Raw genomic sequence first — 19,909 nt, forward strand, 5'->3', positions numbered from 1 at the left:
TACAGACTACAGACTACATGTTCTATTGTTATCAGACTACAGACTACAGACTACAGACTACATGTTCTATTGTTATTAGACTACAGACTACAGACTACAGACTACAGACTACATGTTCTATTGTTATTAGACTACAGACTACAGACTACATGTTATATTGTTATTAGACTACAGACTACAGACTACATGTTATATTGTTATTAGACTACAGACTACAGACTACAGACTACAGACTACATGTTCTATTGTTATTAGACTACAGACTACAGACTACATGTTATATTGTTATTAGACTACAGACTACATGTTCTATTGTTATTAGACTACAGACTACAGACTACATGTTATGTTGTTATTAGACTACAGACTACAGACTACATGTTCTATTGTTATTAGACTACAGACTACAGACTACATGTTCTATTGTTATTAGACTACAGACTACAGACTATATGTTATATTGTTATTAGACTACAGACTACAGACTACAGACTACATGTTCTATTGTTATTAGACTACAGACTACATGTTCTATTGTTATAGACTACAGACTACAGACTACATGTTATATTGTTATTAGACTACAGACTACAGACTACATGTTATATTGTTATTAGACTACAGACTACAGACTACATGTTCTATTGTTATAGTATAGACTACAGACTACAGACTACATGTTCTATTGTTATTAGACTACAGACTACATGTTCTATTGTTATTAGACTACAGACTACAGACTACATGTTATATTGTTATTAGACTACAGACTACAGACTACATGTTCTATTGTTATAAGACTACAGACTACAGACTACATGTTATATTGTTATTAGACTACAGACTACATGTTCTATTGTTATAAGACTACAGACTACAGACTACAGACTACAGACTACATGTTCTATTGTTATTAGACTACAGACTACATGTTCTATTGTTATTAGACTACAGACTACAGACTACATGTTATATTGTTATTAGACTACAGACTACAGACTACATGTTCTATTGTTATCAGACTACAGACTACAGACTACATGTTCTATTGTTATTAGACTACAGACTACATGTTCTATTGTTATTAGACTACAGACTACAGACTACAGACTACAGACTACATGTTCTATTGTTATTAGACTACAGACTACATGTTCTATTGTTATTAGACTACAGACTACAGACTACATGTTATATTGTTATTAGACTACAGACTACAGACTACATGTTCTATTGTTATCAGACTACAGACTACAGACTACATGTTATATTGTTATTAGACTACAGACTACAGACTACATGTTCTATTGTTATTAGACTACAGACTACAGACTACATGTTATATTGTTATTAGACTACAGACTACAGACTACATGTTATATTGTTATTAGACTACAGACTACAGACTACATGTTCTATTGTTATTAGACTACAGACTACATGTTCTATTGTTATTAGACTACAGACTACAGACTACATGTTATATTGTTATCAGACTACAGACTACAGACTACAGACTACAGACTACATGTTCTATTGTTATTAGACTACAGACTACAGACTACATGTTATATTGTTATTAGACTACAGACTACATGTTCTATTGTTATTAGACTACAGACTACAGACTACATGTTCTATTGTTATTAGACTACAGACTACAGACTACATGTTATATTGTTATTAGACTACAGACTACATGTTCTATTGTTATTAGACTACAGACTACAGACTACATGTTCTATTGTTATAAGACTACAGACTACAGACTACATGTTCTATTGTTATTAGACTACAGACTACAGACTACAGACTACAGACTACATGTTCTATTGTTATTAGACTACAGACTACAGACTACATGTTATATTGTTATTAGACTACAGACTACAGACTACATGTTATATTGTTATTAGACTACAGACTACAGACTACATGTTCTATTGTTATTAGACTACAGACTACATGTTCTATTGTTATTAGACTACAGACTACAGACTACATGTTATATTGTTATCAGACTACAGACTACAGACTACAGACTACAGACTACATGTTCTATTGTTATTAGACTACAGACTACAGACTACATGTTATATTGTTATTAGACTACAGACTACATGTTCTATTGTTATTAGACTACAGACTACAGACTACATGTTCTATTGTTATTAGACTACAGACTACAGACTACATGTTATATTGTTATTAGACTACAGACTACATGTTCTATTGTTATTAGACTACAGACTACAGACTACATGTTATATTGTTATTAGACTACAGACTACATGTTATATTGTTATTAGACTACAGACTACATGTTCTATTGTTATTAGACTACAGACTACAGACTACATGTTATATTGTTATTAGACTACAGACTACATGTTCTATTGTTATTAGACTACAGACTACATGTTATATTGTTATTAGACTACAGACTACAGACTACATGTTCTATTGTTATTAGACTACAGACTACAGACTACATGTTCTATTGTTATTAGACTACAGACTACAGACTACATGTTCTATTGTTATTAGACTACAGACTACAGACTACATGTTATATTGTTATTAGACTACAGACTACAGACTACATGTTCTATTGTTATTAGACTACAGACTACAGACTACATGTTCTATTGTTATTAGACTACAGACTACAGACTACATGTTCTATTGTTATTAGACTACAGACTACAGACTACATGTTCTATTGTTATTAGACTACAGACTACAGACTACATGTTCTATTGTTATTAGACTACAGACTACAGACTACATGTTCTATTGTTATTAGACTACAGACTACAGACTACATGTTCTATTGTTATTAGACTACAGACTACATGTTATATTGTTATTAGACTACAGACTACAGACTACATGTTATATTGTTATTAGACTACAGACTACAGACTACATGTTCTATTGTTATTAGACTACAGACTACAGACTACATGTTATATTGTTATTAGACTACAGACTACAGACTACATGTTCTATTGTTATTAGACTACAGACTACAGACTACATGTTCTATTGTTATTAGACTACAGACTACAGACTACATGTTCTATTGTTATTAGACTACAGACTACAGACTACATGTTATATTGTTATTAGACTACAGACTACAGACTACATGTTATATTGTTATTAGACTACAGACTACATGTTCTATTGTTATTAGACTACAGACTACAGACTACATGTTCTATTGTTATTAGACTACAGACTACAGACTACATGTTATATTGTTATTAGACTACAGACTACAGACTACATGTTCTATTGTTATTAGACTACAGACTACAGACTACATGTTCTATTGTTATTAGACTACAGACTACAGACTACATGTTCTATTGTTATTAGACTACAGACTACAGACTACATGTTATATTGTTATTAGACTACAGACTACAGACTACATGTTATATTGTTATTAGACTACAGACTACAGACTACATGTTATATTGTTATTAGACTACAGACTACAGACTACATGTTCTATTGTTATTAGACTACAGACTACAGACTACATGTTATATTGTTATTAGACTACAGACTACAGACTACATGTTCTATTGTTATTAGACTACAGACTACAGACTACATGTTCTATTGTTATTAGACTACAGACTACAGACTACATGTTCTATTGTTATTAGACTACAGACTACAGACTACATGTTCTATTGTTATTAGACTACAGACTACATGTTCTATTGTTATTAGACTACAGACTACAGACTACATGTTCTATTGTTATTAGACTACAGACTACAGACTACATGTTCTATTGTTATCAGACTACAGACTACATGTTATATTGTTATCAGACTACAGACTACATGTTCTATTGTTATCAGACTACAGACTACAGACTACATGTTATATTGTTATTAGACTACAGACTACAGACTACATGTTCTATTGTTATTAGACTACAGACTACAGACTACATGTTATATTGTTATTAGACTACAGACTACAGACTACATGTTCTATTGTTATCAGACTACAGACTACAGATAACATGTTATATTGTTATTAGACTACAGACTACATGTTCTATTGTTATCAGACTACAGACTACAGACTACATGTTATATTGTTATCAGACTACAGACTACAGACTACATGTTATATTGTTATTAGACTACAGACTACATGTTCTATTGTTATCAGACTACAGACTACAGACTACATGTTCTATTGTTATCAGACTACAGACTACAGACTACATGTTATATTGTTATTAGACTACAGACTACAGACTACATGTTATATTGTTATCAGACTACAGACTACAGACTACATGTTCTATTGTTATCAGACTACAGACTACAGACTACATGTTATATTGTTATTAGACTACAGACTACAGACTACATGTTATATTGTTATTAGACTACAGACTACATGTTATATTGTTATTAGACTACAGACTACAGACTACATGTTCTATTGTTATTAGACTACAGACTACATGTTCTATTGTTATTAGACTACAGACTACAGACTACATGTTCTATTGTTAGTAGACTACAGACTACAGACTACATGTTCTATTGTTATTAGACTACAGACTACAGACTACATGTTCTATTGTTATTAGACTACAGACTACAGACTACATGTTATATTGTTATCAGACTACAGACTACATGTTATATTGTTATTAGACTACAGACTACAGACTACATGTTCTATTGTTATCAGACTACAGACTACAGACTACATGTTCTATTGTTATTAGACTACAGACTACAGACTACATGTTATATTGTTATTAGACTACAGACTACAGACTACATGTTATATTGTTATTAGACTACAGACTACAGACTACATGTTCTATTGTTATTAGACTACAGACTACATGTTATATTGTTATTAGACTACAGACTACAGACTACATGTTCTATTGTTATCAGACTACAGACTACAGACTACATGTTCTATTGTTATTAGACTACAGACTACAGACTACATGTTATATTGTTATCAGACTACAGACTACAGACTACATGTTCTATTGTTATTAGACTACAGACTACATGTTATATTGTTATCAGACTACAGACTACATGTTCTATTGTTATTAGACTACAGACTACAGACTACATGTTCTATTGTTATTAGACTACAGACTACAGACTACATGTTATATTGTTATTAGACTACAGACTACAGACTACATGTTATATTGTTATCAGACTACAGACTACAGACTACATGTTCTATTGTTATCAGACTACAGACTACAGACTACATGTTCTATTGTTATTAGACTACAGACTACAGACTACATGTTATATTGTTATTAGACTACAGACTACAGACTACATGTTCTATTGTTATTAGACTACAGACTACAGACTACATGTTCTATTGTTATTAGACTACAGACTACAGACTACATGTTATATTGTTATTAGACTACAGACTACAGACTACATGTTATATTGTTATTAGACTACAGACTACAGACTACATGTTCTATTGTTATTAGACTACAGACTACAGACTACATGTTCTATTGTTATTAGACTACAGACTACATGTTATATTGTTATTAGACTACAGACTACAGACTACATGTTATATTGTTATCAGACTACAGACTATGGCCAGACTGTGCTCTCTGGGTAGCCAGATCTGTCTGTGATGACCGGTCTCTATAGCCAGACTGTACTCTCTGGGTAGCCAGATCTGTCTGTGATGACTGGTCTCTATAGCCAGACTGTCCTCTCTGGGTAGCCAGATCTGTCTGTGATGACCGATCTCTACAGTCAGACTGTGCTCTCTGGGTAGCCAGATCTGTCTGTGATGACCGGTCTCTATAGCCAGGCTGTGCTCTCTGGGTAGCCAGATCTGTCTGTGATGACCGATCTCTACAGTCAGACTGTGCTCTCTGGGTAGCCAGATCTGTCTGTGATGACCGGTTTCTATGGCCAGGCTGTACTCTCTGGGTAGCCAGATCTGTCTGTGATGACCGGTCTCTATAGCCAGGCTGTGCTCTCTGGGTAGCCAGATCTGTCTGTGATGACCGGTCTCTATAGCCAGGCTGTGCTCTCTGGGTAGCCAGATCTGTCTGTGATGACCGATCTCTACAGCCAGACTGTGCTCACTGAGTCTGTACCTAGTCAATGTTTTCCTCAGTTTTCTATCAGTCACAGTGGTCACCATATACTTCTGTTTAGAGACAAATAGCATTGAAGTTTACTGTGATTGGGTTTGGCCAGATTTTCTGAGGGCTGTCCTGAGGCTTTGCTGGATTGGTTTGGGTTAGTGAACTGAGCCTCAGAACCAGCTGGCTGAAGGGACTCTTCTCTATGGTCAACTTTTGGCATCTCTCTCTCTCTCTCTCTAACTCACCGGGTTGCCTTCAGGTCCTCTGTGTCCTTTGCCTCCTTTGTTCCCTGGAAGTCCAGGGGAGTCGTTCTGCAGGGAGAAACACACAAGAGACTTAGTAACACACACAGGTAGACAGACAAGGTAACACACACAGGTAGACAGACAAGGTAACACACACAGGTAGACAGAGAAGGTAACACACACAGGTAGAGAGACAAGGTAACACACACAGGTAGAGAGACAAGGTAACACACACAGGTAGAGAGACAAGGTAACACACACAGGTAGAGAGACAAGGTAACACACACAGGTAGACAGACAAGGTAACACACACAGGTAGACAGACAAGGTAACACACAGGTAGAGAGACAAGGTAACACACACAGGTAGACAGACAAGTAACACACACACAGGTAGACAGACAAGGTAACACACAGGTAGAGAGACAAGGTAACACACACAGGTAGACAGACAAGGTAACACACACAGGTAGACAGACAAGGTAACACACACACAGGTAGACAGACAAGGTAACACACACAGGTAGACAGACAAGGTAACACACACAGGTAGAGAGACAAGGTAACACACACAGGTAGACAGACAAGTAACACACACAGGTAGAGAGACAAGGTAACACACACAGGTAGACAGACAAGTAACACACACACAGGTAGACAGACAAGGTAACACACACAGGTAGAGAGACAAGGTAACACACACAGGTAGACAGACAAGGTAACACACACAGGTAGACAGAGAAGGTAACACACACAGGTAGAGAGACAAGGTAACACACACAGGTAGAGAGACAAGGTAACACACACAGGTAGACAGACAAGGTAACACACACAGGTAGACAGAGAAGGTAACACACACAGGTAGACAGACAAGGTAACACACACAGGTAGAGAGACAAGGTAACACACACAGGTAGAGAGACAAGGTAACACACACAGGTAGACAGACAAGGTAACACACACAGGTAGAGAGACAAGGTAACACACACAGGTAGACAGACAAGGTAACACACACAGGTAGACAGACAAGGTAACACACAGGTAGAGAGACAAGGTAACACACACAGGTAGACAGACAAGTAACACACACACAGGTAGACAGACAAGGTAACACACACAGGTAGAGAGACAAGGTAACACACACAGGTAGACAGACAAGGTAACACACACAGGTAGACAGACAAGGTAACACACACACAGGTAGACAGACAAGGTAACACACACAGGTAGACAGACAAGGTAACACACACAGGTAGAGAGACAAGGTAACACACACAGGTAGACAGACAAGTAACACACACAGGTAGAGAGACAAGGTAACACGCACAGGTAGACAGACAAGTAACACACACACAGGTAGACAGACAAGGCAACACACACAGGTAGAGAGACAAGGTAACACACACAGGTAGACAGACAAGTAACACACACAGGTAGACAGACAAGGTAACACACACAGGTAGACAGACAAGGTAACACACACACAGGTAGACAGACAAGGTAACACACACAGGTAGAGAGAGAAGGTAACACACACAGGTAGACAGACAAGTAACACACACACAGGTAGACAGACAAGGCAACACACACAGGTAGACAGACAAGTAACACACACACAGGTAGACAGACAAGGCAACACACACAGGTAGAGAGACAAGGTAACACACACAGGTAGACAGACAAGGTAACACACACAGGTAGAGAGACAAGGTAACACACACAGGTTGACAGACAAGGTAACACACACACAGGTAGACAGACAAGGCAACACACACAGGTAGAGAGACAAGGTAACACACACAGGTAGACAGACAAGTAACACACACAGGTAGACAGACAAGGTAACACACACAGGTAGACAGACAAGGTAACACACACACAGGTAGACAGACAAGGTAACACACACAGGTAGAGAGACAAGGTAACACACACAGGTAGACAGACAAGTAACACACACACAGGTAGACAGACAAGGCAACACACACAGGTAGACAGACAAGTAACACACACACAGGTAGACAGACAAGGCAACACACACAGGTAGAGAGACAAGGTAACACACACAGGTAGACAGACAAGTAACACACACAGGTAGACAGACAAGGTAACACACACAGGTAGACAGACAAGGTAACACACACAGGTAGACAGACAAGGTAACACACACAGGTAGAGAGACAAGGTAACACACACAGGTAGACAGACAAGGTAACACACAGGTAGACAGACAAGGTAACACACACAGGTAGACAGACAAGGTAACACACACAGGTAGAGAGACAAGGTAACACACACAGGTAGACAGACAAGGTAACACACACAGGTAGACAGACAAGGTAACACACACAGGTAGACAGACAAGGTAACACACAGGTAGACAGACAAGGTAACACACACACAGGTAGACAGACAAGGTAACACACACAGGTAGACAGACAAGGTAACACACACAGGTAGACAGACAAGGTAACACACACAGGTAGACAGACAAGGTAACACACACAGGTAGACAGACAAGGTAACACACACAGGTAGAGAGACAAGGTAACACACACAGGTAGAGAGACAAGGTAACACACACAGGTAGACAGACAAGGTAACACACACAGGTAGACAGACAAGGTAACACACACAGGTAGACAGACAAGGTAACACACACAGGTAGACAGACAAGGTAACACACACAGGTAGACAGACAAGGTAACACACACAGGTAGACAGACAAGGTAACACACACAGGTAGACAGACAAGGTAACACACAGGTAGACAGACAAGGTAACACACACACAGGTAGACAGACAAGGTAACACACACAGGTAGACAGACAAGGTAACACACACAGGTAGACAGACAAGGTAACACACACAGGTTGACAGACAAGGTAACACACACAGGTAGACAGACAAGGTAACACACAGGTAGACAGACAAGGTAACACACACAGGTAGACAGACAAGGTAACACACACAGGTAGACAGAGAAGGTAACACACACAGGTAGACAGACAAGGTAACACACACAGGTAGAGAGACAAGTAACACACACAGGTAGACAGACAAGTAACACACACAGGTAGACAGAGAAGGTAACACACACAGGTAGACAGACTTGAGTGAAAGTGGTGTCAGAAAGTAAAAGAGAGTGAAGCGTTTAGACAGGACGATGAAAGGTCTCCAATAGGTGGTCTAAGATATTTGAGAACAAAGCACAAAGACTTGAAAATATTTAAGAACCGGTCGTGGAAAAGAGGATTCAGTAACCCTTTGTCTGAACACTATGTTGTAGGAACTCCCCCTCTGTACATCCTATGGAATGCAGATAATGGTAACCAGATGTGTTATCAATCCCAGGGGGGGATCCCTTACCCTGGCTGAAGAAAACACATAGTACCACAACAAGGTGAACCACAATGCACCACAACAAGGTGTACATTATACCATACTATACCAGAACAAGGTGTACATTATACCATACTATACCAGAACAAGGTGTATATTATACCATACTATACCACAACAAGGTGTATATTATACCATACTATACCACAACAAGGTGTATATTATACCATACTATACCATAACAAGGTGTATATTATACCATACTATACCAGAACAAGGTGTATATTATACCATACTATACCATAACAAGGTGTATATTATACCATACTATACCAGAACAAGGTGTATTATATACCATACTATACCACAACAAGGTGTATATTATACCATACTATACCACAACAAGGTGTATATTATACCATACTATACCAGAACAAGGTGTATTATATACCATACTATACCATAACAAGGTGTCTATTATACCATACTATACCACAACAAGGTGTATATTATACCATACTATACCAGAACAAGGTGTATATTATACCATACTATACCAGAACAAGGTGTATATTATACCATACTATACCAGAACAAGGTGTATATTATACCATACTATACCAGAACAAGGTGTATATTATACCATACTATACCAGAACAAGGTGTATATTATACCATACTATACCAGAACAAGGTGTATAATATACCATACTATACCACAACAAGGTGTATATTATACCATACTATACCATAACACGGTGTATATTATACCATACTATACCATAACAAGGTGTATATTATACCATACTACAACAGAACAAGGTCTATGTTATACCATACTATACCACAACAAGGTGTACCATAATGTACCAGAACAAGTTGTACCATAATGTACCAGAACAAGTTGTACCATAATATACCAGAACAAGGTGTACCATAACGTACCAGAACAAGGTGTACCATAACGTACCAGAACAAAGTGTACCATAATATACCAGAAGAAGGCCATAATATACCAGAAGAGGACTGGCCACCCCTCATAGCCTGGTTCCTCTCTAGGTTTCTTCCTAGGTTTTGGCCTTTCTAGGGAGTTTTTCCTAGCCACCGTGCTTCTACACCTGCATTGCTTGCTGTTTGGGGTTTTAGGCTGGGTTTCTGTACAGCACTTTGAGATATCAGCTGATGTAAGAAGGGCTATATAAATACATTTGATTTGATTTGTACCAGAACACGGTGTATATTATACCATAATATACCAAAACAAGGTGTACCATAATGTACCAGAACAAGGTGTACCATAATGTACCAGAACAAGGTCTATACTACACCATAATTTACCAGAACAAGGTGTACCATAAAGTACCAGAACAAGGTGTACCATAACGTACCAGAACAAAGTCAAAACTATACCATAATTTACCAGAACAAGTTGTACCACAATTTACCAGAACAAGTTGTACCATAATATACCAGAACAAGGTGTACCTCCTCCCTTAATTCTAACCCCATCATTAATTCCAACCTTAACCCTAGAAATAGCATTTGACCTTGTGGGGACAAACAAAATGTCCCCAGATGGTTAAATGTTTGTTTGTTTGCTATTCTTGTGGAGACATCTGGTCCAAGAATAGTTAGACACCTCCTCCCTAACACACACACTGCTCACCACACATTCCAAACTTTAACAGTCCCAGACACATAAAACATTCGCCTCAATATGCTTAACAAACACATGTCTGAGTGTCTGAGTGTGTGCGTGTATGTATGTATGTGTGCGTATGTGTGTGTGTGTGTGTGTGTGCGCGTGTGTGCTAAGCATGGTAATATAATGTGTGTGTGTGTGTGTGTGTGTGTGTGTGTGTGTGTGTGTGTGTGTGTGTGTGTGTGTGTGTGTGTGTGTGTGTGTGTGTGTGTGTGTGTGTGTGTGTGTGTGTGTGTGTGTGTGTATAGCCTCGTTACTAACTTGTACACAATGTACATAGCCTCATTACTAACCTGGTACCCCCTGTATATAGCCTCATTACTACCTGGTACCCCTGTATATAGCCTCACTACTACCTGTACTCCCTGTATATAGCCTCATTACTACCTGGTACCCCCTGTATATAGCCTCACTACTACCTGTACTCCCTGTATATAGCCTCATTACTAACTGGTACCCCTGTATATAGCCTCATTACTACCTGGTACCCCCTGTATATAGCCTCATTACTACCTGGTACCCCTGTATATAGCCTCATTACTAACCTGTACTCTCTGTATATAGCCTCATTACTACCTGGTACCCCTGTATATAGCCTCATTACTAACCTGTACTCTCTGTATATAGCCTCATTACTAACCTGTACCCCTGTATATAGCCTCATTACTAACCTGTACTCCCTGTAAATAGCCTCATTACTAACCTGTACTCCCTGTATATAGCCTCATTACTAACCTGCACTACCTGTATATAGCCTCATCACTAACCTGTACTCCCTGTATATATCATATTTACTAACCTGTACTCCCTGTATATATCATATTTACTAACCTGTACTCCCTGTATATAACATATTTACTAACCTGTACTCCCTGTATATAGCCTCATTACTAACCTGTACTCCCTGTATATATCATATTTACTAACCTGCACTACCTGTATATAGCCTCATCACTAACCTGTACTACCTGTATATATCATATTTACTAACCTGTACTCCCTGTATATATCATATTTACTAACCTGCACTACCTGTATATAGCCTCATCACTAACCTGTACTCCCTGTATATATCATATTTACTAACCTGTACTCCCTGTATATATCATATTTACTAACCTGCACTACCTGTATATAGCCTCATCACTAACCTGTACTCCCTGTATATATCATATTTACTAACCTGTACTCCCTGTATATATCATATTTACTAACCTGTACTCCCTGTATATATCATATTTACTAACCTGTACTCCCTGTATATATCATATTTACTAACCTGTACTCCCTGTAAATAGCCTCATCACTAACCTGTACTACCTGTATATATCATATTTACTAACCTGTACTCCCTGTAAATAGCCTCATTACTAACCTGTACTCCCTGTATATAGCCTCATCACTAACCTGTACTCCCTGTATATATCATATTTACTAACCTGTACTCCCTGTATATATCATATTTACTAACCTGCACTACCTGTATATAGCCTCATCACTAACCTGTACTCCCTGTATATATCATATTTACTAACCTGTACTCCCTGTATATATCATATTTACTAACCTGTACTCCCTGTATATATCATATTTACTAACCTGTACTCCCTGTATATATCATATTTACTAACCTGTACTCCCTGTAAATAGCCTCATCACTAACCTGTACTACCTGTATATATCATATTTACTAACCTGTACTCCCTGTATATATGATATTTACTAACCTGTACTCCCTGTATATATCATATTTACTAACCTGTACTCCCTGTATATATCATATTTACTAACCTGTACTCCCTGTATATATCATATTTACTAACCTGTACTCCCTGTAAATAGCCTCATTACTAACCTGTACTCCCTGTATATATCATATTTACTAACCTGTACTACCTGTATATAGCCTCATCACTAACCTGTACTACCTGTATATATCATATTTACTAACCTGTACTCCCTGTATATATGATATTTACTAACCTGTACTCCCTGTATATATCATATTTACTAACCTGTACTACCTGTATATATCATATTTACTAACCTGTACTCCCTGTATATATCATATTTACTAACCTGTACTCCCTGTAAATAGCCTCATCACTAACCTGTACTACCTGTATATATGATATTTACTAACCTGTACTCCCTGTATATATCATATTTACTAACCTGTACTCCCTGTATATATCATATTTACTAACCTGTACTCCCTGTATATATCATATTTACTAACCTGTACTCCCTGTATATATCATATTTACTAACCTGTACTCCCTGTAAATAGTCTCATTACTACCTGGTACCCCTGTATATAGTCTCCTTACTACCTGGTACCCCCTGTATATAGCCTCATTACTACCTGGTACCCCTGTATATAGCATCATTACTACCTGGTACCCCCTGTATATAGCCTCATTACTACCTGGTACCCCTGTATATAGCCTCATTACTACCTGGTACCCCTGTATATAGTCTCCTTACTACCTGGTACCCCTGTATATAGTCTCCTTACTACCTGGTACCCCCTGTATATAGCCTCATTACTACCCGGTACCCCTGTATATAGCCTCATTACTACCTGGTACCCCTGTATATAGCCTCATTACTAACCTGTACTCCCTGTATATAGCCTCATTACTACCTGGTACCCCCTGTATATAGTCTCCTTACTACCTGGTACCCCCTGTATATAGCCTCATTACTACCCGGTACCCCTGTATATAGCCTCATTACTACCTGGTACCCCTGTATATAGCCTCATTACTACCTGGTACCCCTGTATATAGCCTCATTACTACCTGGTACCCCTGTAAATAGCCTCATTACTAACCTGTAATCCCTGTATATAGCCTCATTACTACCTGGTACCCCTGTATATAGCCTCATTACTACCTGGTACCCCTGTAAATAGCCTCATTACTAACCTGTACTCCCTGTATATAGCCTCATTACTAACCTGTACTACCTGTATATAGCCTCATCACTAACCTGTACTCCCTGTATATAGCCTCATTACTAACCTGCACTACCTGTATATATCATATTTACTAACCTGTACTCCCTGTAAATAGCCTCATTACTAACCTGTACTCCCTGTATATAGCCTCATTACTAACCTGCACTACCTGTATATATCATATTTACTAACCTGTACTCCCTGTAAATAGCCTCATTACTAACCTGTACTCCCTGTAAATAGCCTCATTACTACCTGGTACCCCTGTATATAGCCTCATCACTAACCTGTACTCCCTGTATATATCATATTTACTAACCTGTACTCCCTGTATATAGCCTCATTACTACCTGGTACCCCTGTATATAGCCTCATTACTACCTGGTACCCCTGTATATAGCCTCATTACTACCTGGTACCACTGTATATAGCCTCATTACTAACCTGTACTCCCTGTATATAGCCTCATTACTACCTGGTACCCCTGTATATAGCCTCATTACTACCTGGTACCCCTGTATATAGCCTCATTACTAACCTGTACTCCCTGTATATAGCCTCATTACTACCTGGTACCCCTGTATATAGCCTCATTACTACCTGGTACCCCTGTATATAGCCTCATTACTACCTGGTACCACTGTATATAGCCTCATTACTACCTGGTACCCCCTGTATATAGCCTCATTACTAACTGGTACCCCTGTATATAGCCTCATTACTACCTGGTACCCCCTGTATATAGCCTCATTACTACCCGGTACCCCTGTATATAGCCTCATTACTACCTGGTACCCCTGTATATAGCCTCATTACTACCTGGTACCCCTGTATATAGCCTCATTACTACCTGGTACCCCCTGTATATAGCCTCATTACTAACTGGTACCCCTGTATTCAGCCTCATTACTACCTGGTACCCCTGTATATAGTCTCATTACTACCTGGTACCCCTGTATATAGCCTCATTACTACCTGGTACCCCCTGTATATAGCCTCATTACTAACTGGTACCCCTGTATATAGCCTCATTACTACCTGGTACCCCCTGTACATAGCCTCATTACTACCCGGTACCCCTGTATATAGCCTCATTACTACCTGGTACCCCTGTATATAGTCTCATTACTACCTGGTACCCCTGTATATAGCCTCATTACTACCTGGTACCCCTGTATATAGCCTCATTACTACCTGTACTCCCTGTTTATTGTGTTACTGCTTGCTTTTAAACTGTATTGTTGGTCAAGGGCTTGTAATAAGCATTTCACTGTAAAGTCTACACCTGTTTTATTCGGTGGATATGACAAATACACTTTGATTTAATTATAACCCTGACATCATCTATAGATCAGTGATTTACCCCAATTTCGTGATATCCAATTGCGATCTTGTGTCATCACGGCAACTTCCCAACGGGGTCGGGAAAGACGAAGGTCGAGTCATGAGTCCTACGGAACATGACCCGCCAAACTGCACTTCTTAACACCCGCCCCCTTAACCCAGAAGCCAGTTGCACCAATGTGTCAGAGTGCAGGTGCCCGGCCTGCCACAAGGAGTGTCTAGAGCGCGATGAGCCAAGCAAAGCCCCCCCCGGCCAAACCCAGATGACGATGGGACAATTGTGCGCCACCCTATGGGACTCCCGGTCACGGCCGGTTGTGACACAGCCAGGGATCGAACCCGGGTCTGTAGTGCCTTGGACCACTGCGCCACTCAGGAGGCCCTTCAAATTTTTCTACATAAGGCCAAATCAAGCCGGTAGGTCACAAATGTGCCCATGCGGCTTGGCTAGCTCTGATCTCAAAAACGCAATTCGCAAAACGCAAAAGAAAAAGGGTTAAGGAAATAAAGGCAGGCACCACCTTACTACAAGACAACACAGCTCAAACAAGCATGATGGTCTTGTAAGTATAAAAGCAAAGGTTGCTTTCATACAATTAAAAAACAGCTTGAAAAGGTAATGGAATGGGATTAACGGGGTGTGTGAAGAGTCCAATATTTTTAACTTGTATGCGGTACAAATCCCCTTATTGTGGGAGCTCCTCCACTCTGAGTAGGAGTTAGGCTGTTTGAGAAGGTTTGCCTACACGTTGTTTGAAGAACAATAGACCAACATAGCTACTGTAGTTGGTCAGAGCATTGGCTTTAGAACAATACCTACTTCTCATAGTTGTTTGTTTACTTCTCATAGTTTGTTTACTTCTCATAGTTGTTTGTGTTTAAGGTGTCTGTAATAGAATAAATGTAGACATTAATAAATGGATTTCTATAGCTTCCAACGTATTCTTTACAATGGTGAGGGGAGAGCCAAGATGGAGGCACGGTGGCTTCAATACAATGGTGAGGGGAGAGCCAAGATGGAGGCACGGTGGCTTCAATACAATGGTGAGGGGAGAGCCAAGATGGAGGCACGGTGGCTTCAATACAATGGTGGGGGAGAGCCAAGATGGAGGCACAGTGGCTTCAATACAATGGTGGGGGAGAGCCAAGATGGAGGCACAGTGGCTTCAATACAATGGTGAGGGGAGAGCCAAGATGGAGGCACGGTGGCTTCAATACAATGGTGAGGGGAGAGCCAAGATGGAGGCATGGTGGCTTCAATACAATGGTGAGGGGAGAGCCAAGATGGAGGCACGGTGGCTTCAATACAATGGTGAGGGGAGAGCCAAGATGGAGGCACGGTGGCTTCAATACAATGGTGAGGGGAGAGCCAAGATGGAGGCACGGTGGCTTCAATACAATGGTGGGGGAGAGCCAAGATGGAGGCACAGTGGCTTCAATACAATGGTGGGGGAGAGCCAAGATGGAGGCACAGTGGCTTCAATACAATGGTGAGGGGAGAGCCAAGATGGAGGCACGGTGGCTTCAATACAATGGTGAGGGGAGAGCCAAGATGGAGGCATGGTGGCTTCAATACAATGGTGAGGGGAGAGCCAAGATGGAGGCACGGTGGCTTCAATACAATGGTGAGGGGAGAGCCAAGATGGAGGCACGGTGGCTTCAATACAATGGTGAGGGGAGAGCCAAGATGGAGGCATGGTGGCTTCAATACAATGGTGAGGGGAGAGCCAAGATGGAGGCATGGTGGCTTCAATACAATGGTGAGGGGAGAGCCAAGATGGAGGCACAGTGGCTTCAATACAATGGTGAGGGGAGAGCCAAGATGGAGGCAAGGTGGCTTCAATACAATGGTGAGGGGAGAGCCAAGATGGAGGCACGGTGGCTTCAATACAATGGTGAGGGGAGAGCCAAGATGGAGGCAAGGTGGCTTCAATACAATGGTGAGGGGAGAGCCAAGATGGAGGCAAGGTGGCTTCAATACAATGGTGAAGGGAGAGCCAAGATGGAGGCACGGTGGCTTCAATACAATGGTGGGGGAGAGCCAAGATGGAGGCATGGTGGCTTCAATACAATGGTGGGGGAGAGCCAAGATGGAGGCATGGTGGCTTCAAAGCAGTGCCCCTTGTCAGTCATCTTGTGTATATATAATCCATTGGGCACAACCATGACGCTATCGAATCTGCACTCACTTTTTCTCTAGGGCACTTTGAAACTAAGGTACAGCGAAGCCTCGTCATTACAACAACTACTATCTGGGAGATTGTTTTCCTGGTCGCACAGCGCTCCCAAAACACTAATCCTGGTCGCACAGCGCTCCCAAAACACTAATCCTGGTCGCACAGTGCTCCCAAAACACTAATCCTGGTCGCACAGTGCTCCCAAAACACTAATCCTGGTCGCACAGTGCTCCCAAAACACTAATCCTGGTCGCACAGTGCTCCCAAAACACTAGTCCTGGTCGCACAGTGCTCCCAAAACACTAATCCTGGTCGCACAGTGCTCCAAAAACACTAATCCTGGTCGCACAGTGCTCCCAAAACACTAATCCTGATCGCACAGTTCTCCCAAAACACTAGTCCTGGTCGCACAGTGCCCCCAAAACACTAATCCTGGTCGCACAGTGCTCCCAAAACACTAATCCTGGTCGCACAGTGCCCCCAAAACACTAATCCTGGTCGCACAGTGCCCCCAAAACACTAATCCTGGTCGCACAGTGCTCCCAAAATACTAATCCTGGTCGCACAGTTCTCCCAAAACACTAGTCCTGGTCGCACAGTGCTCCCAAAACACGAATCCTGGTCGCACAGTGCTCCCAAAACACTAATCCTGGTCGCACAGTGCTCCCAAAACACTAATCCTGGTCGCACAGTGCTCCCAAAATACTAATCCTGGTCGCACAGTTCTCCCAAAACACTAGTCCTGGTCGCACAGTGCCCCCAAAACACTAATCCTGGTCGCACAGTGCTCCCAAAACACTAATCCTGGTCGCACAGTTCCCCCAAAACACTAGTCCTGGTCGCACAGTGCCCCCAAAACACTAATCCTGGTCGCACAGTGCTCCCAAAACACTAATCCTGGTCGCACAGTGCTCCCAAAATACTAATCCTGGTCGCACAGTGCTCCCAAAACACTAATCCTGGTCGCACAGTGCTCCCAAAACACTAATCCTGGTCGCACAGTTCCCCCAAAACACTAGTCCTGGTCGCACAGTGCCCCCAAAACACTAATCCTGGTCGCACAGTGCTCCCAAAATACTAATCCTGGTCGCACAGTGCTCCCAAAACACTAATCCTGGTCGCACAGTGCTCCCAAAACACTAATCCTGGTCGCAAATTTAAATGTTATGTCGCATATGCGATCATATTGGTCTCACTTCAGAGCGCTGCGTAGAGTAATAGAGAGATATAAAGAGAGAGAGAGAGATGGAGGGTGGATAGAGGGTGGGAGAGAAGGGAGAAAGGGAAAGAGAGAGCGAGAGACGGTGTGACTCACGTCCAGGCCAGCATCTCCAGGCTCTCCGTCGTCTCCTTTGGGTCCTGGGGTTCCCTTCCCGCCCTAAAGGTCACGGGTCAGGGATCAGAGACAATTGTCATGGAAACTTCTGGATGAATCAGCCAATAGCTAGCGGACCAGACCAAATAAATCTGGCCAATCATCATGTCTGAGATAAAGACGGTTGTTTCCCACCACACACAGATTAATGGACCCTATTCCATACTTAAGGTTCTGGTCCACAGATTAATGGACCCTATTCCATACTTAAGGTTCTGGTCCACAGATTAATGGACCCTATTCCATACTTAAGGTTCTGGTCCACAGATTAATGGACCCTATTCCATACTTAAGGTTCTGGTCCACAGATTAATGGACCCTATTCCATACTTAAGGTTCTGGTCCACAGATTAATGGACCCTATTCCATACTTAAGGTTCTGGTCCACAGATTAATGGACCCTATTCCATACTTAAGGTTCTGGTCCACAGAGCAGTGCACTACGTGGGAAAAGCATGCCATTTCAGACACAACCTAAGTCTCAGTGTCTCTCATGGTCAGGGACTGGAAACAGTTCCTCATGGTCAAGGACTGGAAACAGTTCCTCATGGTCAGGGAATGGGAACAGTCTCTCATGGTCAGGGACTGGAAACAGTCTCTCATGGTCAGGGACTGGAA

General features: G+C 40.8%; 1 protein-coding gene across 1 annotated transcript in view; it reads right to left on the minus strand.

Moving 5' to 3' along the window:
- The window catches only part of LOC139550049 (collagen alpha-1(VI) chain-like), an 85,090-nt gene that overhangs the window by 21,680 nt on the left and 43,501 nt on the right, over window positions 1-19,909 (minus strand). Inside the window, exons 23-24 of the mRNA XM_071360631.1 lie at window positions 19,232-19,294; window positions 6,394-6,459 (exon numbers count right to left, since the gene is read on the minus strand). Coding sequence (XP_071216732.1) covers window positions 6,394-6,459; window positions 19,232-19,294 — 129 coding nt within the window. The remainder of the gene's footprint in view (window positions 1-6,393; window positions 6,460-19,231; window positions 19,295-19,909) is intronic.

This window comes from Salvelinus alpinus, chromosome 23 (assembly GCF_045679555.1).
Source record: "Salvelinus alpinus chromosome 23, SLU_Salpinus.1, whole genome shotgun sequence".
Taxonomy (NCBI): Eukaryota; Metazoa; Chordata; class Actinopteri; order Salmoniformes; family Salmonidae; genus Salvelinus; species Salvelinus alpinus.